Source organism: Nilaparvata lugens, chromosome 4, assembly GCF_014356525.2.
Source record: "Nilaparvata lugens isolate BPH chromosome 4, ASM1435652v1, whole genome shotgun sequence".
NCBI lineage: Eukaryota > Metazoa > Arthropoda > Insecta > Hemiptera > Delphacidae > Nilaparvata > Nilaparvata lugens.
The window spans coordinates 32,018,260-32,043,011 of record NC_052507.1 but is presented as its reverse complement, the minus strand read 5'-3'; the positions used below and the strand labels follow the sequence as shown (position 1 = coordinate 32,043,011).

General features: G+C 33.4%; 1 protein-coding gene across 1 annotated transcript in view; it reads left to right on the top strand.

The window, feature by feature from the left end:
* The window catches only part of LOC111053850 (aldo-keto reductase family 1 member B1), a 29,955-nt gene extending 26,768 nt beyond the window's left edge, over positions 1-3,187 (top strand). The window contains exon 7 of the mRNA XM_022340781.2: positions 2,984-3,187. Within this exon, the coding sequence (XP_022196473.1) occupies positions 2,984-3,026 (43 nt within the window). The 3' untranslated portion in view covers positions 3,027-3,187. The remainder of the gene's footprint in view (positions 1-2,983) is intronic.
* Positions 3,188-24,752: the final 21,565 nt, after the last annotated feature.

Here is a 24,752-nt window from a genome sequence, read left to right as displayed (position 1 = left end):
TCGCCATCATGCGAATCGCAATAATCGTATATAATCATAACACAGCATGCTATGCTGTGCTTAAGTGGCATACAGATGAAAACTATTTTAAACTATTGAAATAAAGAAAAACTATAACAGCATAACATACTTATTTATTTTACAAAGTCAATAAAATTAAACATCCTGGTATATTGGAAGTGTATTTTCCATATGTACACTCTTGTATAGTATTGGGGCATGGGCAAACGACACACTCTTCAAGAACTTTTTGTTCTACAAAAACACATTATACTCGAGTAGACTACTATTCAATGAAATCGACCTACCAACATTGAGACAATCATGCATAACAAATGCAATTTTATACATTAATAACAAACATAAATTTACAACACATATCATTCCATCATAATATTTGTCCAAATAGATCTTATATTTATAACTTCATATTCACTAGACTCACTACTTGCAAACACCAACTTCTATTCTACTGCCATAAATTAATATAAATTGATTAGTAGAAAAATTAATAGAAAATAAATTCACAGAGTTCAATATATGAGCTGAGAAACTGAGTATACAGGAAGGTATTACGTCAACCTTCAAAATTCAAAATTTTCAAATCATTATTCTTGGATCGAAAATCAAGTGACGAAGCAGTGATTGATTTCATAACCTTAACCTTTGGACAACATTAACATTTTATCAAAATTTTAGGAGAGAAATAGTACAGGCTCAGCCTAGTTTTTCCTCCAATGTCATAATTATTTATTATGAGTATAACAAACGATTATGTAAAGTATTAAAGTATTATGAGTATATCATATTATTCATGAGTATAGTGTTTTGTACTTGTATCCAAAATGGCGGCTGATTGAAGTTTTAGTTTTTAAAGAAATTTAGGGGTGGTAACTAAAATATTTTGAATGTGAACACCCATTGTGTAATACATTATTTTAAAGCCCTTCTCAAATGAGAAAAATGACATCAATAAAAATGTTCTACGATACTTCTATCCAAAATGGCGGCTGATTGAACTTTATCAATTATTTCTTTGAAAACTAAAACTTCAATCAGCCGCCAAGTATCATAGAGCATTTTTATTGATGTCATCTTTCTTGTTTTAGAAAGGCCTTTGAAATGATGTACCACACAATGGGTGTTAACATTTATAATATTTGAGTTACAACCCCATTTCCTTAAAAACTAAAACTTCAATCAGCCGCCATTTTGGATACAAGTATCGTAGAACATTCTAAGGGCCGGTTTCCGAGCTCGGGATTTAGCTAAGTTATAGACTTTAACTGGCTTTAAACTCTGGAGTCAGAAAATTGGCTTTCCGAGTCAGAGCGTTAACGTAGTTGAGGACTTGAATAGACTTTGGAGTTTAGAGATCATGTTAGACCCTGGAGTTTATAATTTCGCTTTCTCAGTGAAGGGTTTATAAGTCCTGGACTTGAATTAGATTCTCGCCTCTTTCCGAGTCAAGGATTTATCAAAAATCGTTAAGTCCAGGACCTAAAACAGCGTGATTTTAAACCCTCGACTGGGTTAGGGTTTTAATTCAAGTTCTAGATTTAACTGAGCAAACACAATTCAGTTATTGTTTTGGAGTAGATAAAAAGCCAAATAGATGTCATGCAATACCTAAATTATTTAAATTAGTCCATCTAAATGCATAATTTATAGTTTGCAAGTTCATTTTGGAATAAAATTGTATGTATCAGAACTATGTGTATAAATCTAACCTCATTTTACGACTGTGACATAACCTAAAAATTTTCAAGCAAAATAATACAAGGATTGCCTTGGAATTTATATTCCAATCTGAATGTTATTAATCAATGACGTATTCAACATATTAATAATAATAATAACAATTATAAATTATTATTCCAGTTTTTTTCAAAACAAATACGTTTTCAAACTCAATAGCCTAATTAAATTTTTATTCCAAAATCACTGGTTAGGATCAATGATCAATAATAGCATAACATAAAATGAAATGTTTATTCATTCACCTTTCAAAGGTTTTGCTTTGAATAGGCCTACAAAGAAATCGAAACGTATTTTTACAAAATAGTTTTTAGAGCATGCTCATTTGAATTGTCCCGCTGTAATCAGCTGTTTCCGTGTTGCTATAATGCCAACAATACAACAGAAAAATATTGTGAATTTCCCTCATGTTTACTGCGTTAAAGTCCTGGACTCAAATAAGTCAAGAACTTTATAGACTCCGGAGTTTAGAAGATAAAATCGTGACTCAGAAAGTCAATTTAGACCCGAGAGCTTATTTTAGTCCTGGACTCTGTAAGTCCAGAACTTATAGATCCCGAGCTCGGAAACCGGCCCTAATTGTTGTTATCTTTCTTGTTCTAAAAAGGATTTTAAATTGATCTACCACACAATAGGTGTTTATATTAAAAATATTCGAGTTACAACCCCTAAGTCACCCCCTTATGAGGGGTTGAAATTCAGTTGTACGTCAAAAGGTAGAGTATTTGATCAATAACTTATCCTGAAAGTTACAGTATTATATCTATGACAGTCTCCAACTTATTGATGGGTTCCCATACATATGACTCACTCTGTATAGTATAACATTATAATTGCACTGTATCATGTATATTTCTGAATACGGCAATAAAATTATTTTTGAAAAAATCAATAACGAATCCCGTTTTTTAATTCAAGAATCTTATTAAATTGTGTTATTTCAAGTTAATTTGCATAGACGACTACTTTTCCTCAGTACCGTACTTTATTGTCATTAATGCTAATTTTTCTTTTATTCCATGATCACATTGGTAATTATAACAGTAACTAATTAAGTAATTGATTCATGTAAATACAGTGATTTTGATTACAATTTTCATAATCAATTAGGAAACACTAACTTGAGAGATGTGATATGAGGAATTTTCTAGTTTTATAGTTCTAAGCCACAATGAAACTTTTCTACTCGTAATTGTCTAATGAAAATTGTTCTGTATTTGCACAGGGTGAAGGACCACAAGCACTACCCATTCAACATCGAGTTTTAAACATATTTCAACTGAGAAACTATATTCGTTACCTAATATGTATTTTATGAGTATTTGTGCTTTGTAACACGATATTATCTGTATTTTGGTGCATGAATTTCCTCTGAGAAATATCCTATAGATTATGTTCTTCTTGATAAATAAAATGTATTTTCTAATGACTTTTGATTGTGAGTCACAAACACCATTTTCGGACCTCATTACGGTTAGACATCTATCATGAAAATCAAGAGAAAAATTATCTTAGCAGATGATATCATGTATTGACAAACAACTGTTGTTGGGCAACAGTTACACCATCATTTCTAAACAAAACACAAAAAATATAATTTTTTTAATGGTTCAAAATAGACATATCCAGGAGTTCCAATGCTGGGCTGCACCTTGCACCCAAGGTAATTTTATTAACCTTGAGCTTAGCCTTTTAACTTTAATCGTTCAACCTTTTAACATTTGGATTTACCTCATTAACCTTTGGGTTGCACCAAGCAAGTTCAGATCTTATTCAGGATTAGGGATAGGCGTATGCTATATTACAAGCTGATTCAAGAAAGTAGTTATCGCGATTGGTGAACTAAATAATTAGGAGCCAGTGATCAAGCTCAGTTGATAATACAATTAGACCGCGATAAAGTGGACTAAGTGGAACCTAAGCAAAAATCCCGATTAACCGGAGAATGGGGAAGCCAGAAGAAATGAACATAGTTGAAAAATCTAAATTATCTTCATTTAAAACATACAGAACTAAACAGCAAATGTTTTGACCATAGTTAATTGGTTTTTCTGCAATTAAAAGGTTTTCCTCCAAAAATTGGTCTGGATTAACGAGGCTCTACTGAATAGTCAAAGATCTAGTTTTAATTAATGATTTAAACGATTCACATCCACAAATAGTCGCCTACTAGTCATTACCAAATTTTTATTTTACTATATTGGTAAATCTTATCAGAAGTTCCAAATATTTGGAATAACACCAACATTTCTACTTATTCGTATTGCACAAGGATAAATTCCCTAGAAGCCTAAAAGTCGGTTGAACTGCTTTCAGTCTTTGATTAACTGTAGCTGGAAAAGTGGGTTCAAATCCCATTAAACACTGTTCTTGTGATCATATAATTCAATATCATTTCCCATTGACAACTTTCTTACAACCTGAGTGCTCATGTGTTCATCTATCCAACCCCAAAATTAGAAAGTAACAATGTTATCAATGAAACTACCATAATTAATTTCCTATTTCAAGTTAATTTCCATCAAAATCAAAAGGCCAAGTCAACTTGGCCAACTTGGGCTGGATCCACGTAAATGTTTAATATTATTGCTCTAGCATTAGAAAGACATATTATTGAACCTATGTGTCAACCCGTCGACATCAATTTTGGCTGTTATCAAACATCGGTTGCATAGCAACAGCCTAGTGGTGGCAGTCCGGTAACTATTGGGAGGTTGAGAAGACTGTGGTGGAAGAGGGGAGTGGAAGGATGCTGAGGAATACAGGACAGGAGGAGGAGGAGAAGTAGGGTAGCTGAACTAATTGGTGGCAGTGTCGTTTCTTTCTATGCCGCTTATGGGAAAATGGAGCCCAAAGTCTTCGAATATATATGACAACACAAGTACTGCTCTGAAATTGAAATTTTGCAACTCCCCTGATAATAAAGGTGAATCTAGACCATGCTACATTGTAGACATGAGAATTAAGCTGGCAGTAATAATATGATGAATTTGCAGTAAAAGGTTGACAAATAGACAAGATATGTTTATGGAATAAAAGATTTTCTCAGAAGTCAATCAGTTCTCTCAATGATTTTTTTTATATAAACTCACCTTTCATTAGTTTGCATGAATTTTTATCCTTCATAACATACAGAAAACTATTATACTGGTAGTTCTTTGAACAGTAGACCTCGCGCAGTAGTAAACCACAGTCTCCTCTAATATTGTCCATCAGAGTAAATTCTGTCCTGTCCTGTCGTGTCGGCGAGATATCGGTGTATAAACGACTAATGGCTGTTTGGGTTGTTTTATCGACAATGCTAATAATTGATTTGATGTAAACAGCTATTCTACTATCATCAGAAGCTTACCGAGTAGAAAGCAGAGAAAAGTCGGGAGAAAATAATAAGCTACCTCAAGTCATCAATTGCATGCCTCACTGCATGCAATCAATAGTCCACACAATATCTGTTTTTTCACCAAGTTACATTGGGTTATTGAATTGCATGCGTCATTGCATGCAATTTATAATCCACTCAACAGCTGATTTATGATGTATAATTTTAAAGTATGATTTTACTTTCCTTGCCCTATTACCATAGGTAAGGCAAGTATTGCTTTCCGAAAAAAAAAAATAAGGTACCCCAATTTGTAAATTTCTATACGTTTCAAGGTTCCCTGAGTCCAAAAAAGTGGTTTTTGGGTATTGGTCTGTGTGTGTGTGTGTGTGTGTGTGTGGTGTGTGTGTGTGTGTGTGTGTGTGTGTGGTGTGTGTGTGTGTGTATGAGTGTATGTGCGTCTGTGTACACGATATCTCATCTCCCAATTAACGGAATGACTTGAAAATTGGAACTGAAGGTCCTTACAATATAAGGATCCGACACGAACAATTTCGATCTAATTCAATTCAAGTTAGCGGCTAAAATGGAGAAAATGTTGCCAAAAACAGGGGTTTTCGCGATTTTATCGAAAACGGCTCCAACGATTTTGATCAAATTTATACCTGTAATAGTCATTGATAAGCTCTATCAACTGCCACAAGTCTCATATCTGTAAAAATTCCAGGAGCTCCGCCTCATCTATGCAAAGTTTGATTTTAGATTTCCAATTATCAGGCTTCAGATACAATTCAAATAAAAAACTAAGTGGAAAAGATTGAGCATGAAAATCTCTTCAATTAATGTTCAATAACATTTTCACCTAAAATTTAAAATAAGCTCGAAATTCGAGAAAATGTTATTATTTCAATTGCAAACTGTTGGCAACTGTTGATTCTATTGAATCATTCACTATGAAGAGATAGCAGACTTCCTGTGTCTCCAGCGTTATTGTCCTGTCACCAGCTGGCTTGGATCTTTGAATAGTAAACTTGAGATTCGCGTGTAGGCCTATACGAGCGTCAGGTGATAAATTTTCATAACGGCAAGGAAAGTTGTGTGAGTGCGCCACACCAGATTTTTTACGGTAATATTGGCGTACGAAGGAGACTCCTTTCCCTTTTGTATTATCCTTAAAATGAAAAATTAAAAATAAAACCTTATGTATACGTCGACGCGGAATTCAAAAAGGAACATATCTGTTAAATTTCATGAAAATCTATTTCTGCGTTTTGCTGTAAATGCGGAATATATAAACATGACTATAAAAAAATATATAAACATAAAGAGAAATGGAAAACCGTCGATTTGAATCTTAGACCTCACTTCGCTCGGTCAATTATTTTTCTATTGCAAATTAGACTTAGACTATTGATTGGAATTTATCCAAGGCTAGTAAACTTATACAGAGTGTTTACGAACTCCCTACCCTGCGGCTAAAGTCTGCCACAACAATGCAACAGTCTCTGTCTGCTTTGCATGTCATTTGTAAGCTATTTTAGACTAGCAGTTCTGTGAACAGTAGACCTCTCGCAGTTTTCTCATGCACAAGTTTCTGATGGCACTTGTTCTAGTTGATTCAGTTGAATCACAATTTACTCTTAAAAACTGTTATTTGTTTTCTCCTAGATCAAAAACTCACTTATGTTAATATACTCAGTTCACGTTTGAATTTGTATCCCATATGATGATTTATCCAGTTTCGTGATAATCTTTCCATCTGATATAAATATTTCTCAACTATTCTAAAATTATTTTTTTTTCAATCAATAATATTATAATTTATTCTGCATTATTCAGTTCATTTAATCATTTTTTATCTTATTCTCAATCACCTATTAAATTTGTTTTTCAAATGTGAGAATATTGATACTGATGGGCACGCATCATAAAAAATATTGAATCCCTACCTTATAGAAATGGACACTGCCAGACCATTTGGCCAATCTGTGTAATGCATGCAATGAATAATCCACTTGTCAGCTGATTGATTATGAACTAGTGGTTCTGTGGACAGTAGACCTCGCGCAGTTATAAACTGCAGCCTCCTCTTATACTACCGGTATCCATCAGAGTGATGGACAGTATACAAGACTATCCTTAGCACCGTTGATAATAATTTTCTAATTATTTACCAAATGTTAATTTAGCAATAGCAAAGAAAAATCCATTTCATCAAGGAATAATTTTTTACAATAGGCTCCCAAATGAAATAAAATCTATTAAAACAAATAAAAATGTATTTAAAGCCCAATTAAAGAAATATTTATTGAATGGTGGCTTCTATTCCATAAAGGAATACATGGATAATTAGTGGATACATTTCAATAATATTGTGTACTTATCAATTAATAGCTGTGGTTGATAACTTATTGTACTTTTGTGTTTTGTACTTTGTGACATTGATCATTTTCATGTATTTTATTTGTTTTTATAATAGGTGTAATTGACATTTGCCATATTTGTAATTTACAGCTTTTCATGCAATTATGCAATAAAAAATAAAAAGAGTAAATCCTGTCTGTATGTCGTGTCGGCGAGATATCGGTGTGAAAACCGCTAATGCCTGTTGGTGTATCAAAAATGCTAACATCAAAAGCTAATCTCCTTCAAGACATACTGGCAACAGGACAGCCCAAGTTCAAAGCAGAGAATGTTCGAAAGACAATAATATGTTATTTTAGTTATTATTTGCATGCGTTATTGCACGCAATCAATAGTTCATTTATTTTTAATTTATTTATTCATTCACAATGAAGACAACGGGTTTCCCCAAATATGTCTCATTAACAATAAAAATTGTACAGATACAAATGAAAAAATAAAAATATTGATAAAAATAATACGAACTTATGCAATAATGAATATTACAAACAACAAAAATACCACCTAATTCAAAAATGAAAAATACAGAAATTCAAATTCATTTATTGCATGAAATAAATACACAATTGAATATACTTCACAGTTAGTACAATTTCAAATGGATCAACATGTACACTTGTAGGTTGTAATCTATCGCACATGATCGGAATAAGTATTGTACAATAAAGACATAATAATCCTTGATGATACTAAAGTGAAACGAAAAGAAAAATTAGCATGCATCTCGTCCACGAAGGCTTAAGCCTGTGTGTGGAGAGGAGTCTGTTCTTTATTTAGAATAGCAATTTTTGTGGTTTGAGAAGGATAAAGTAATTCTTGAATACTGAATCCTTGAATAGTTAATTATTGAATGATAATGAGTTTGATCATTATCGAAAAATTACCGAGAGGATGATACACCTCGAGAGCATTGATGCAACCCAATGGAGAAACTGTCACTGGAATTTTCAAATACCTATGATAAAGTAAAAATAAACCAAATTGAGAATTCAAAATTCCAAAACTTATAAAAATTATAGAATATAATAACAAATAACGAACAAACATTTTATCAATAGAATAAATAACATTTTTACTGAACGACGTCCCAAACCATATGCACATCCACACTGATACACTATTTATTTGATCAGATCATGCTTACACAAGAATTAATTATCATATAACGGTTTCCGGAATTTATCGCGAGAAAACCAGAAGACATCTAGGCGCCCAGACAAGCTGTAATAAGCTCTTTGCATCCTATTTAATAGTGCATAAAAATTGCATTCAATGAGGCATGCAATTTATAGTCTAAACAGTTGCTAATTTTTACTTTCCTTGCCCTATTACCATAGGTAAGGAAAGTATTGCTTTCCGAAAAAAATTAAGGTACCCCAATTTCTATACGTTTCAAGGTCCCCTGAGTCCAAAAAAGTGGTTTTTGGGTATTGGTGTGTATGTGTGTGTGTGTGTGTGTGTGAATGAGTGTATGTGCGTCTGTGTACTCGATATCTCATCTCCCAATCAACGGAATTTGGAACTTAAGGTCCTTACACTATAAGGATCCGACACGAACAATTCGATCAAAAGCAATTCAAGATGGCGGCTAAAAAGGCGAAAATGTTGTCAAAAACATGGTTTTTTCGCGTTTTTCTCGAAAACGGCTCCAACGATTTTGATCAAGTTCATAACTAAAAAAGTCATTGATAAGCTCTATCGACTGCCACAAGTAAAAATTCTGTAAAAAACGTCCTGTAAGTAATATCTGTAAAAATTTCAGGAGCACCGCCCCAAAGTACTCTATGCAAAGTTCGATTTAAGATTCCCAATTATCAGTCTTCAGATACAATTTAAACTGAAAAATTTAAGTGGAAAAGATTCAGCATGGAAATCTCTACAGTTTATGTTCAGTAACATTTTCACCTAAAATTGAAAATAAGCTCGAAATGCGAGAAAATAAGATTATTCAATTGCAAACTGTTGGCAACTGTTCATTCTATTAAATCATCTATATATATAAAAGCGAAATGGCACTCACTCACTCACTCACTCACATAACTAAAAATCTACCGGACCAAAAACGTTCAAATTTGGTAGGTATGTTCAGTTGGCTCTTTAGAGGCGCACTAAGAAATCTTTTGGCAATATTTTAACTCTAAGGGTTGTTTTTAAGGGTTTAAAGTTCGTCTTTTAGCATGTATATTCTTCTTCTCCCAATCTCTTAATTATGATTGAAATTTCCATATCATATGTTACTATAGAACTATAATCTAGATAGAGTACCTCTTCGAAACAGTTGTTAACTGGCAACTAAATTAATAATTTTGTCAGGTTGGCATTAAGTTGAGTTGACTTTGTTAGGTTGGCACCAAGTTGAAGATTTAAATGCATTTATCGCGGAAAAATTGATTGGGCACTGCCACTTCAATCCTGGGAATATTATATTACTAGTTCACTATAAAGAGATAGCAGACTTCCTGTGTCTGCAGCGCTATTGTCCTGTCACCAGCTGTCTCAGATCTTAGAATAGTAGATTTGATATGCGCGGAAACACTAGCGTCAGTTGATCAATTTTCATAACGGCAAGGAAAGTTGTGTGAGTGCGCCACACCAGATTTTTTACCAAGTTACATTGAGATATTGAATTGCATGCGATTTATAATCCACTCGACAGCTGATTTATGATGAATAATTCTAAAGTCTGATTTTTACCCTAATATTGGCGTATGAAGGAGGCTCCTTTTTCTTTTTATATTATCCTTGGAATGCAAAATTTCGGAAAACCTTGTAAATACGTCGACGCGCAATCTAAAAAGGAACATACCTGTCAAATTTCATGAAAATCTATTACCGAGTTTCGCCGTAAATGCGCAACATATAAACATTTAAACATTAAGAGAAATGCCAAACCGTCGACTTGAATCTTAGACCTCACTTCGCTCGGTCAATAATTCTATAGTCTGATTGATCCTATCTTCAAAGTAGATGATACATATATATAGTGATATCAGAGTATGGAGGAATTCCTTTTCTTTTCATATTATCCTTAAAATGCAAAATTTCAAAAAACCTTGTGTTTACATCGACGCGCAGTTGAAAAAGGAATATTCCTGCCAAATCTCATCGAATCCTATCAACGCGTTTGGCCGTAATCGCGTTCCATACAGACAGACAAAAGCAAGTCGAGTTGGAACATAGACCTCACTACGTTCGGTCAATTATCATATGGGATGAAATTCAAACGTGAACTGAGTTTATTACTAGTAGCTCTGTGAACAGTAGACCTCGCACAGTTATAAACCACAGCCTCCTCTTATACTATCCATCAGAGTAAATCCTATCTATATGTCATGTCGGCGAGATATCAGTGTGAAAACGGCTAATGGCTGTTGGGGTTGGTTTATCAAAAATGCTAACATCAAAAGCTAATCTCCTTCAAAACATACTGGCTACAGGTCAGCCCGAGTTGAAAGCAGAGAAAGGTCGAGAGACAATACTATGATATTTTAGTTAATTGCATGCGTTATTGCATGTAATCAATAGTTCATTAATTTAATAGTGTATAAAAATTGCATTCCACACAGCAGCTGATTTTTCACCAAGTTACATTGAGATGTTACATTGCATGCGTCACGGCATGCAATTTATAATCCACTCGACAGCTGGTTTATGATGAATATTGTCTGATTCTTACTCTAATATTGGCGTATGAAGGAGGCTCCTTTTCCTTTTATATTATCCTTGAAATTCAAAATTTCCAAAAACCTTGTATATACGTAGACGCGCAATTTAAAAAGGAACATACCTGTCAAATTTCATGAAAATCTATTGCTGCGTTTCGCCGTAAATGCGCAACATTTTTATTTTTATTTATTTAACAATGACAAAACAAATTAATCATAAAATGATTGGAAACGAAAAAACAGTCTTATAGCCCTTACTATTCCATTCCCGAATTTTGATTGCATATTAGTCCAAAAGAGGTTATGATTCTTCAGCAATTTTAAACACATACATATTGATCCCAAAATAATCACATAAGATTTTGAATTAATAATGTTAATATAGGAAATTAACTAAAACAATCCACTGTATATAGTATCAAGTCAAAAATTTGGAAAATATTAAATAAACATTGAAATTTTTGAGCTATAATAAAAACACCAACTCACTCACTGAGTCACCTGTTCGATAAAAAGATTTTAACAATCATATAAACATTTGAACCTATAAACATAAAGAGAAATGCAAAACCGTCGACTTGAATCTTAGACCTCACTTCGCTCGGTCAATAATTTTGCATGCACTGCAACTAACCCCCAGCGGTGTCCTATCATTAAAGCGGTCATATTTCAGTTGATATTGGTCCAATTCAAAAAAAATCAGGTCACAATCGATAGGTAATTAATTTTACTAAAATGTTATTCTATTAATTTTTTTTTGTAAAACCAACCGCTTCTGAGTTATTTGAGAAGCACAATTTTAAATAGCCGCCATTTTGTTTTATGAATTTGAAAAATTATCATAATTTTTTGTAGCTTTGTCTAGTTTTGTTATGAATGATTGTGCATAGTTTCAATTTCGTATGATTAACCATTATTTAGAAAAAATTAATAAGTGAAAAAAGGAAATGGCCGCTGTGTGAGTAACTGAAGACTTCCGGTCAATTTAAATATGATATTTATTTAGATATGCTTGTTACCCAGGATCAATTCCCTAGAGTATTGGTAGGGTAGGGAGTTCGTAAACACTCTGTATGTACACTCTGTCTTGGGGGTTTATTGACTAAATGTAACTAGTAGTTCTGTGAACAGTAGACCTCGCGCTCAGTAAGTTACATTGACCTGTTGTTATGTTTTCTCAAAAATTAATAAATAATTTATCAATTTGAAATGTCTAGAAAAAATCCTAAATGAACATAGAGCTTTCTGTCCTATCGTACCGTGACGTGTCGTCCCGGAATGTGAGTGTGAGCGCTGTTATCAGGTCTGGCTGAAACTGTCTACAACGTTGATGGAAAGATACATTTTCAAGATGTTAGATGTTTTTGAACGGGTAGTATTATAGTCCACTAGACAGCTGATTTATGATGAATAATTCTAAAGTATGATTTTTATGGTAATATTGGCGTTCAAAGGAGACTCCTTTTCCTTTTGTATTATCCTTATAATGCAACATTACAAAAAACCGTATGTATACGTCGACGCGAAATTCAAAAAGGAACATAGGCCTACCTGTCAAATTTCATGAAAATCTATTGCTGTGTTTCGCTGTAAATGCGGAACATAAAAACATAAATATAAAGAGAAATGCAAAACTGTCGACTTGAATCTTAGACCTCACTTCGCTTGGTCAACAAAACGTACTGAGTAGGCTACTCGGAAAATCGATAAATAATGTTGAAATCAAGAGGGTTTTTGCATAAAAAATGAGCTTTGGCACAATCATGCTAGAGAGAAAATTGGGGAAGGCTCATGAATGGCTCAACAATGATTTTTTTTACATAATTGGAACCAATTGATAAGTATTTCTAATTACCCGTTCTGATATCAGAAGAGTATATTATTGTGAAATTGCTTACATCTCTATCTCAATATAACCGAGCTCAAAATAAGAACTACCTTATATCACAGAATACAACAAATTGCTGTATTATATATATATATATATATATATATATGTGTCCTTAAATGGTATGACAAATTTATACATTTAAAAAGTTACAAAAGAATTAAAGAAAAAAGTTATAAATTCATATATATATATATATAATACAGCAATTTGTTGTATTCTGTGATATAAGGTAGTTCTTATTTTGAGCTCGGTTATATTGAGATAGAGATGTAAGCAATTTATATATATATATATATATATTATATATATATATATATATATATATATATATATATATAAAACCGAAATGGCACTCACTCACTCACTTAGAGTTAATATTTTAACTCTTAGGGTGGTTTTTAAGGGTTTCAAGTTCGTCTTTTAGCATGTATATTCTTCTTATTCTTTTAATTATAATATAAAAATGTCCATATCATATGTTAATATAGAACTATAATCTAGAGAGAGTACCTCTTCGAAGCAGCTGTTAACTGGTAACTAAATTAATAATTTTGTCAGATTGGCATTAAGTTGAGTTGACTTTGTTAGGTTGGCACCAAGTTGAAGATTGAAAAGCATTTATCGCGGAAAAATTGATTGGGCACTGCTACTTCAATCAGATCTATTCCTGGGAATATTATATTACTAGCCATCAGGCTCGCTTCGCTCGCCATATCCATCTAGCCAGGGGGCTCCGCCCCCTGGATTCCCGACTGGATCGTCCTAACATATGATAAAAATGCTCAAATGAAAAATGCAGTCGAGCGAAGCGAGCCTGCTGATCTCATTCTTGTACGATCCAGTCGGGGTCCAGGGGGCGGAGCCCCCTTGCTAGACGGATACGGCGAGCGAAGCGAGCCTGACGGCTAGTACAACATAATTTTGCTGTATTCTGTGCTCATATGTGTTGAACAATTATAAATGGTTACAATATTTGAATATGTGTGGTGGTTCTTAATCATAATCTTATAATTGTCTGTTTATTTTGTTTAAATGGTTGGGCCTATCCACCTTGAGCTTTTTGTGTACTCAATAGTAATAAAATTGTGTAATTAAATTAAATTTTTCAATCTTTACTTCACTTTCACTTTAGTTGGCTCTACAGTCCTGGGTGGACCTTGGCCTCCTCAACACAATGCCTCCAATCGTCTCTTCTCTGGGATCTTTGCCGCCAGTTGTTGGATACGCCCAGCACACGCATATCATCTATCACATCATTTTTTATCCATCTTGTTGTCGGTCTTCCTCTCTTTCTCGTCCCCATCATTCGTCCATCCAGCAGTCTAAGTTGTGTCCTTTCCATATTCATTCTCACCACATGTCCAAGCTATTCCATCCTTCTTGCCTTAATACATCTTACAATATTTCATTCCCCTATAGCCTCATCGATTTCTCTGTTATGTCTGGTTCTCCAAACCCCTACATCACATAGGTCCCCAGATCCTTCGAAACATCTTTCTCTCGAATGACTTCAGTGCTCTTTCATCCCTGCTCAGCAGTGTCCATGTCTCTGCTCCATATGTCACAACTGGTCGGACTAACGTCTTGTACATTTTCACTTTAGTTGCTCTTGATACTATGCTACTCTTAAAAATCCTTTGATTTGCAAAATATGCTCGATTGCCCATCATAATTCTGCTAGAAATTTCTTGGCTAGTCTTATTGTCGGCTGTCAGTGTAACTCCAAGTTACTTAAACTCACTGACACCTTCAATGCTGCAATCATCTGATAGTATCAAGTTGTCTACGTGCCTTCTTCTTCCTTTTGCAGACATTCTCATATACTTAGTCTTTCCAATACGGTATTCATTTCCAGACCCAGCTCCCTTGCTTCTGTTAAGTATTGTGTTACTTGTATCTATTTTTGAATCAGATTTTGTATAAAAAACATCAATTTTGAAATTTCGGGATTGATCTTTTTTTGAGGCTGAAGGTTGAAGATTTTCCTCCATTATTGTTAAATTTCTTATGCAATAGAATTCTACTCTATTCTAGAATAATATATTATTGTATTATATGAGTAAATGAGTAGATTTGTGATTACTGTTGTAACATATTAAAATCTGATGGGCAAATAAAATCCCTATTTGGGAGAATTTTATAGGTCTGAAGTGAAATAGCTAGTCCAGTATTGCCAAATGCGATAACAACTATTAAAAGATTAGATAATAACAGGTATCATGGCTAAAATTAGAACAGCCGAATAGAAAAAGAAAGTTATTTGCTACTTATATTATATTATATAAAGTATTGGAAAAATTTGAGGTTAGGCTTAAAATACCTACTGATCGGCGACCTAATAAACGATCAAGTTGCATAACGTGAAAATCTAGCCAGACACCTTGGCAAAAATTTATTGTAAACAAATGGTATGCAACTGGAGGACTTTGGAAAGCACATGGCTAATTGTTGTAGAGGGAGAAACAACTTATAAATACTAAAAAAAATCTTTTATCCGTAATGAATATACTTAAACCACCAAATAAAAATAAATTAGAATATTAAGGAAGTAGGATGTTCCTAGGCGCATGTATACAGTAGTGAATTTGCATGAACCAATCAAATTGCAGTAATCGATGTCCGGCAATAGAGAGCTGATTCAAATGTATTTATAAATATTTCTATAAATGATAAGATTTTATAAATTATTACTATTCAGTTTATGTATCGGATATGGTCCAAGAAAGTATAAAATATTATACCTAAGATATAGGTAATAATTTAGTAGATTGGCACGGACTATTTGAACCTTTAAATGATGTAGTAGCGAATTATTTAAATGTATGTAAATTTGTAAGTCAGAAATGAAAATTGTAGAAAGAAGGGTAGAACCTGCCCACTTGCCTGCCAGACACCACTATGGAACGACACTAAAATTTGTAGAGCACAAGACCCTTTATTACATTGTACTTTTTAAAGACTTGAAGTTTAAATTCATTAATTAATTTTTCATAAGACTTAGTGATGCTGCATTAAAGCGAAAGTCATTTAAATATTTATTCAATCCCTTGGAGCAGACGACTTCGGTCCAAGAAAGTATAAAATATTATACCTAAGATATAGGTAATAATTTAGTAGATTGGCATGGACTATTTGAACCTTTAAATGGCGTAGTAGCGAATTATTTAAATTTATGTAAATTTGTAAGTCAGAAATGAAAATTGTAGAGAGAAGGGTAGAACCTGCCCACTTGCCTGCCAGACACCACTATGGAACGACACTAAAATTTGTAGAGCACAAGACCCTTTATTACATTGTACTTTTTAAAGACTCAAAGTTCAAATTCATTAATTAATTTTTCATAAGATGCTGCATTAAAGTGGAAGTCATTTAAATATTTATTCAATCCCTTGGAGCAGATGACTTCGGCCACCAAAAATCCAGGACTACCAGGAAATTCGGATCGCCGCCAACAGCTTATAAAAATTCAGCACGTGAGTGATATATCATCGAAATATATAAAGTTAGGGCACCCTCAGTGCTTCGAGTGAAACAAATATGGAAGCTAGCTCATCGGAAAGGTTATAAATATTAAAAATTATTATAAAACTTGCGCAAGTCTTAAGAAGGTATAAGAAATATATTTTATTAAATAAGAGTATGTCAATTTGCATATCCAAAGGTACACAAATTAAAGGAATATTAAATTTTAATCTTGTAATACAAACGCTCACTCAATCATTGATTCTATTTAATAATTTGTAATAATGTAGCTCTTGTTCACTGGATAAATTGATTTATCTACTTCCATCAGAGGCCGAACCTTATGCTCTGAGATATATATATATATATATATATATATATATATATATATATATATATATATATATATATATATATATATTTATAATTGATAAAGCCTATAGGAATTAATATATTTATAATCTATGATTTATCAATTTATTATTGTATGTGTTCTGAACAGAGCTCAGGCTAGAGCTACTAGAGGACTGTAATTTACTATTCAAATTATCAAATACAAACAAGGAGCAAAATTTAATCTTCAATTTGAGCCAGGTTATTGGTACAGTTAAACTCTGCATTAATGAACAATAAAAAGAGCAAAAACTCACCAGATTTAATCCAATTTTGTCTACTTGCCCTTCGAAGCCTTTATTAGGTGTTTTGGTCAGATTCGAGGTGGGAAGAAATCTGGGAAAAAGATAGGTTTTTGCTTCCAGGCTGTTTTTCCGTGTTCAACTTGCAGGCTCTGTATTGTATTTCGAACGAAGCTCAAACTGGATTCTTTATAAATTCAAAACTGATTCAAATTAATTCAATTCAACACTATTTACGCTATTATACTCAATTCACACACATGACACTCAAGCAATTATTTACAAGAAATTTCCAATCGAAATTACATGACAAGATACAAATTTGATCTTGCACAACAACGGGGTGACAAGACAAGACAAACTGAACAACTGAATGACAAATAATGGACGAAAGCAAGAATGACTCAGGCTTTTTTCTCGACAAACCAAAAACAGCTGGACAGTCGGCACTTGCGCAAACAAGCCTACTATAGGCAGAACCGAAGTCTGGGATTTTGGCACTACGATTCGAATGCTCTGGCCGGACCAGTATGATTTTTGGAAAGAAGATTGTAATGTTATTTTTGATGGAATAACGCTTTGCCTCCTGCTTGGCTTCAATCGGTAGAGCATAAGAATTTGAATATTATTAAATCTGATTAAACCAGATATTATTAAACCAGATTAAACCAACAAAGAACACAGAACCCAACACCCAATAATCCACCACCAGACACAGAGAAGACTACAGCTAAAAAATCATGACTATATGATACCCCCGATATAACACATACAAGCTCAGAAAAAATAGATAAAGAAAATAAAGATACTTCAGCATCATATACTACTTTTAGAAATGATTTACCAGAAATTTTATTAGAAGAACCAGAAAAAGATTGCAGGAAACCCGATACACAGATGCAAGCATATATCAATATCGAATTATATGGATTGAAGATTCAAGCATTAGTAGATAGTAGTTCACAGTGTAGCCTTATACAAGCGGATATATTTCAACGCCTAAAAGAAAAAACAAAATTAGCTATTCTACCGCTAACAGATGTATATGTATCAGGTATCAGTCCAGGATGGCGAATACACATAACTACCCAATGTTTACTGGAAATAGACCTTCAACAACAACAATTCGCTTATGCATTACTTGTATTACCTGTGTCTGGTCCACACTTAATAATAGGCACAGATTTTCTCCAACATTTCCAAGCCTGCTTAAACTTCCAAACATTGAAATCTCACGTTTTTACTGAACCTGAATCACACGAAGTTATAGTACCACTAGATTTGAATAAAAGCACTGAAGAAGTCGCAGAGATACACTTCGCTCACTACATGGAAGGCGCGCCGAGGATGTGGAGTATCTACGAAATTGAGAATGCTATGTAGCATATGGAAGTATTAAATCTAACAACTGAGAACCAGGTACAGCTAGGAACAGACTCTAGTACCGAGGAATTATTAGAGATTTTAATAAATAAAATCCATCAGCATACCGATTGGCACCCTGACATTAGAAATGAAATAATTCAAGTGTTCCGTAAAAATGCAGACGTTTTTTCTGAACAACCCGGACTAGCTACTCACTTCGAATGTTCACTCAAAGTTAAGCCGCATGATACTTACTACCGCAAATCATACCCCATACCATTCACCTATCAATCAGCTGCCATAGCAGAAATCACCCGCATGGAACAACTGGGAATCATAGAAGAATCAACAGCACCCTATAGTTTACCGATTGTGTGTGTGGCAAAGAAAGATGGAACAGTAAGACTATGTCTAGATGCCCGCGCTTTGAACCGCATACTAGATGATGACTGAGAAGGGCCCGACCAGATTGAACAGGTAATGCAAACATTCCATGGCAAAACCATATATTCAATGGTAGATTTGAGCGCAGGATACTGGCAAGTCCAGGTAGCACCGGAGTCGCGCGATTATTTATCTTTTTTGTTCAATGGACGTAACTACAAGTTCACTCGTTTAGCATTTGGATTGCGAAATGCTATGGCTATATTAATACGATGTCTGAGAGAGGCACTAGGAGACGACATCGGAGACTATTGCACGCTATACGTGGACGATGGATTGATAGCCTCACAAAATATACGTGAGCATTGCCAGCATCTGGATACAGTATTTGATAGACTGATCAATTGCAGACTGAAATTGAAACTATCGAAGTGCAAATTTTTTGCAAACGAAGTGAAATACCTAGGACATATAATTACACCCACCGGCATATCACAGGACCCAGATAAATAAGTAGCTATCAGACATTTTCCATCACCGATCAACTGCAAACAACTACACAAGTTAATTGGATTTCTACAGTTCTACCGCCACTTTAACAAACAAATGTCACACTACACCGCCCAGCTCAGTCACGTATTATCCAGCACCAAACCTTGGAGATGGACTGATAATGAAGAAGCCATATTTCAACAACTAAAAGAAGCATTCTTAAACTCTGTCGTACTGAAACACCCTAATTTGAAGAAACCTTTTTTCTTGAATGTCGATGCATCGGATTATGCAATAGATGCAGAGATTTTCCAAGAAGACAATCAAGAAGAGAAAGGAGTGTTGGCATTTTTCAGTAAAACACTCAATTCAGCACAGCGTCAAAATTCCATAACCGAGAAAGAGTTGCTAAGTATTGTTGAAGTATGTACTAAATACCGAACATTGTTACTTGGCAACAAGATATTTATTATTTTAATTTATTCAGGGCCATTCACTGTTGTAGCCATATCACAACACAATACAGTCCAGTTGCAGGAGAAAGAAGATATGCACACTGTCTGGTGGGAAAATGTAGCCAATATTAAACCATATCATAGAATTTGAAAGAAAATACAATAAGAAGTCAAAAATAAACAATATTATCGACCAATTACTGACCTGTCTTAAGAAATTTAATATTGTTGTAGAACCTCATGTCAACAAATCCAATTTTTGATTCCTTCAACCGATAGTGGCCTATAACAAACAAAAGAACAATTTTTAATTATATATTTTCTTAGCCAGCATCGTATAAAAAAGGGCACAAGAGGGGATAGGAAAAATAAAATATGTAAATTATCTTAAAATGTGGAAATTGTAACAAATAGGTTATACCTCTGTATTGTAAATCTGTATCAATGGAATAAAAAGCTAGAAAATTGTTGACGTCAAAAGGTGGAAATCTAGAAACCAGTCGACTGGCCAAGACCAACTAGATCAAGTACGTAGCCCTCAAATATATGTTTATGAAAAAAGTATTGTCCCCAAAAAACCTATTAATATATACAGTACACCTGCTACAAAGGATTTATGTTCCACCAACCAGCTAAAAACAATTACGACTGGTGTATAATAATTCCCGCAAACATAGAAACAGACTTGATAAAAGAAGCCCACTAACGTATCAGACATTTTGGAACAGCAAAGACCCTCCACATGCTAAAAGAAAGCTGTTATTTCAAGAACATGCATAAAAAGGTGGCCAAAATAATAAAAGCTTGAGATATATGTCAGAAAGCCAAATACACGCAATACCATATCAGAGGCGAAATGAATCCTATTCTACCTAGTACACCATTGGAATTAATATCAGCAGATATATATGGTCCATTACCTATGGCCCAATATGGAAAGAAATACATATTCGTTCTTACATGTATTTTCTCAAAATATACAATGTTATTTCCCATAGGTAAATTAACAGGAGAAGTCTTGGCCCAATGTGTAACAGGAAGATGGACCAATGAAGTAGGTAAGCCTAAACGCATCCTATCCGATAATGCAACCTACTTCTGTAGCAAGCAGTGGAAAGAAATACTTCACCTGGCTAATATTAAATGGTCAAGAACTTCTCTTAATAACTCCAGCGCTAATCCTGTGGAGCAACGTATGGCAGAGATCTCTCGTTTTATGCAGATGTACTGTAATAAAAACCATCAACAATGGGTTAGATATTTATCATTTTTAGAAGAATGTTACAATAATAGCCTAAATGAAAGCACTGGTCATACTTCTTATGAAATCATGTTTGGTAAAAGAAACAATACATTTATCGAAAAATTAATTAATTTTCCAAGCTCAGGGGTGGATAAGCCAAGAAGTTCTAATATCCATCATCTAGTTAGATTAAAACTAGAACAAGCGGCCAATAATAGAAAGAGATATCATGACTAAACTTACAAAATATTTTCGTATAAAATTGGAAATGTAGTTTTAGTAAAAAGCCACCATTATCAAATGCCTTGGAAAAGTAACACGTAAATTCTTTTTAATTTATTCAGGGCCATTCACTGTTGTAGCCATATCACAACACAATACAGTCCAGTTGCAGGAGAAAGAGGATATGCACACTGTTTGGTGGTAAAATGTAGCCAATATTAAACCATATCATAGAATTTGAAAGAAAATACAATAAGAAGTCAAAAATAAACAATATTATCGACCAATTACTGACCTGTCTTAAGAAATTTAATATTGTTGTAGAACCTCATGTCAACAAATCCAATTTTTGATTCCTTCAACCGATAGTGGCCTATAACAAACAAAAGAACAATTTTTAATTATATATTTTCTTACCCAGCATCGTATAAAAAAGGGCACAAGAGGGGATAGGAAAAATAAAATATGTAAATTATCTTAAAATGTGGAAATTGTAACAAATAGGTTAACTCTGTATCAATGGAATAAAAAGCTAGAAAATTGTTGATGTCAAAAGGCGGAAATCTAGAAACCAGTCGACTGGCCAAGACCAACTAGATCAAGTATGTAGCCCTCAAATATATGTTTATGAAAAAAGTATTGTCCCCAAAAAACCTATTAATATATACAGTACACCTGCTACAAAGGATTTATGTTCCACCAACCAGCTAAAAACAATTACGACTGGCGTATAATAATTCCCGCAAACATAGAAACAGACATGATAAAAGAAGCCCACAAATGTATCAGACATTTTGGAACAACAAAGACCCTCCACATGCTAAAAGAAAGCTGTTATTTCAAGAACATGCATAAAAAGGTGGCCAAAATAATAAAAGCTTGAGATATATGTCAGAAAGCCAAATACACGTGATACAATATCAGAGGCGAAATGAATCCTATTCTACCTAGTACACCATTGGAATTAATATCAGCAGATATATATGGTCCATTACCTATGGCCCAATATGGAAAGAAATACATATTCGTTCTTACATGTATTTTCTCAAAATATACAATGTTATTTCCCATAGGTAAATTAACAGGAGAAGTCTTGGCCCGATGTGTAACAGGAAGATGGACCAATGAAGTAGGTTAGCCTAAACTCATCCTATCTGATAATGCAACCTACTTCTGTAGCAAGCAGTGGAAAGAAATACTTCACCTGGCTAATATCAAATGGTTGAGAACTTCTCTTTATAACCCCAGCGCTAATCCTGCGGAGCAAAGTGGACTATGTTCATAGAGAGAAGAAATATTTGAGATGTTATATTTGTGATATTTTTGTGTTGACAAGGAGAATTTTGTTATTGTTTTGATGGAGATTTAAGGGGGGCGTAAGCAGATAAGATCTGCGAACTATGATGATATTTGAAAATGTTTTTTGGTGGATATTTATATGTTATGTTGATATGTTGAAGGGAGAATTTATATTAAAAACATTGTTGATTCTCAAAATATTTTGAATTCAAATTAGGGGGCGCGTGTAACATATTAAAATCTGATAGGCAAACAAAATCCCTATTTGGGAGAATTTTATAGGTCTGAAGTGAAATAGCTAGTCTAGTATCGCCAAATGCGATAACAACTATTAGAAGATAAGATAATAACAGGTATCATGGCTAAAATTAAATCAGCCAAATAGAAAAAGAAAGTTATTTGCTACTTATATTATATTATATAAAGTATTGGAAAAATTTGAGGTTAGGCTTAAAATACCTACTGATCGGCGACCTAATAAACGATCAAGTCGCATAATGTGGAAATCTAGCCAGACACCTAGGCAAAAATTTATCGTAAAGAAATGGTATGCAACTGGAAGGACTTTGGAAAGCCAAAGCTAATTGTTTTAGAGGAAGAAACAACTTATAAATTCTAAAAAAAATCTTTCATCTGTAATGAGTATACTTAAACTACCAAATAAAAATAATTTAGAATATTAAGGAAGTAGGATGTTCCTAGGCGCATGTATACAGTAGTGAATTTGCATGAACCAATCAAATTGCAGTAATCAATGGGTGGCAATAGAGATCCGATTCAAATGTATTTATAAATATTTCTATAAATGATAAGATTTTATAAATTATTACTATTCAGTTTATATATCAGATATTGTCCGAGAAAGTATAAAATATTATACCTAAGATATAGGTAATAATTTAGTAGATTGGCACGGACTATTTGAACCTTTAAATGGCATTGCAGAAAATTGTAGAAAGAAGGGTAGAACCTGTCCACTTGCCTGCCAGACACCACTATGGAACAACACTAAAATTTTTAGAGCACAAGACCCTTTATTACATTGTTCTTTTCAAAGACTCAAAGTTTAAATTCATTAATTAATTTTTCATAAGATGCTGCATTAAAGTGGAAGTCATTTAAATATTTATTCAATCCCTTGGAGCAGATGACTTCGGCCACCAAAAATCCAGGACTACCAGGAAATTCGGATCGCCGCCAACAGCTTATAAAAATTCAGCACGTGAGTGATATATCATCGAAATATATAAAGTTGGGCACCCTCAGTGCTTCAAGTGAAACAAATATAAAAGCTAGCTCGTCGGAAAGGTTATAAATATTAAAAATTATTATAAAACTTGCGCAAGTCTTAAGAAGGTATAAGAAATATATTTTATTAAATAAGAGTATGTCAATTTACATATACAAAGGTACACAAATTAAAGGATTATTAAATTTTAATCTTGTAATACAAAAGCTCACTCAATCATTGATTCTATTTAATAATTTGTAATTTGTAATAATGTAGCTCTTGTTCACTGGATAAATTGATTTATCTACTTCCATCAGAGGCCGAACCTTATGCCCTGAGATATATATATATATATATATATATATATATATATATATATATATATATATATATTTATTATTGATAAATATACTGAAGCCTATAGAAATCAATATATTTATAATCTATGATTTATCAATTTATTATTTTATGATTTTTGGAAAGAAGATTGTAACGTTATTTTTGATGGAATAACACTTTGCCTCCTGCTTGGCTTCAATCGGTAGAGCATAAGAATTTAAATATTATTAAATCTGGTTGGGGTTTTCTAGGATATAATTTTACTAAAATCCCAGTAGGCTCATTCAGGAGCTCTCACAATAATTTAATACTGATAATTAACAAATATATATATAATTTGTACTCCATGGTATTGGGGAATAAAATGAAAATTGAATGAAAAAGACTAAGAAATTGTCAAAAAGCCACTGATTTATTGATAATTAGAAAGACCGGTTTGGGTTATTACACCATTGTCAATCTCTGATAAACTCTCTGATAAACTCATGGTACACCATGAAAAATTTGATACATATATTAAACGAATAATCTCAAAGTCAGATCAATATAGAAAATATATAGAGCAACA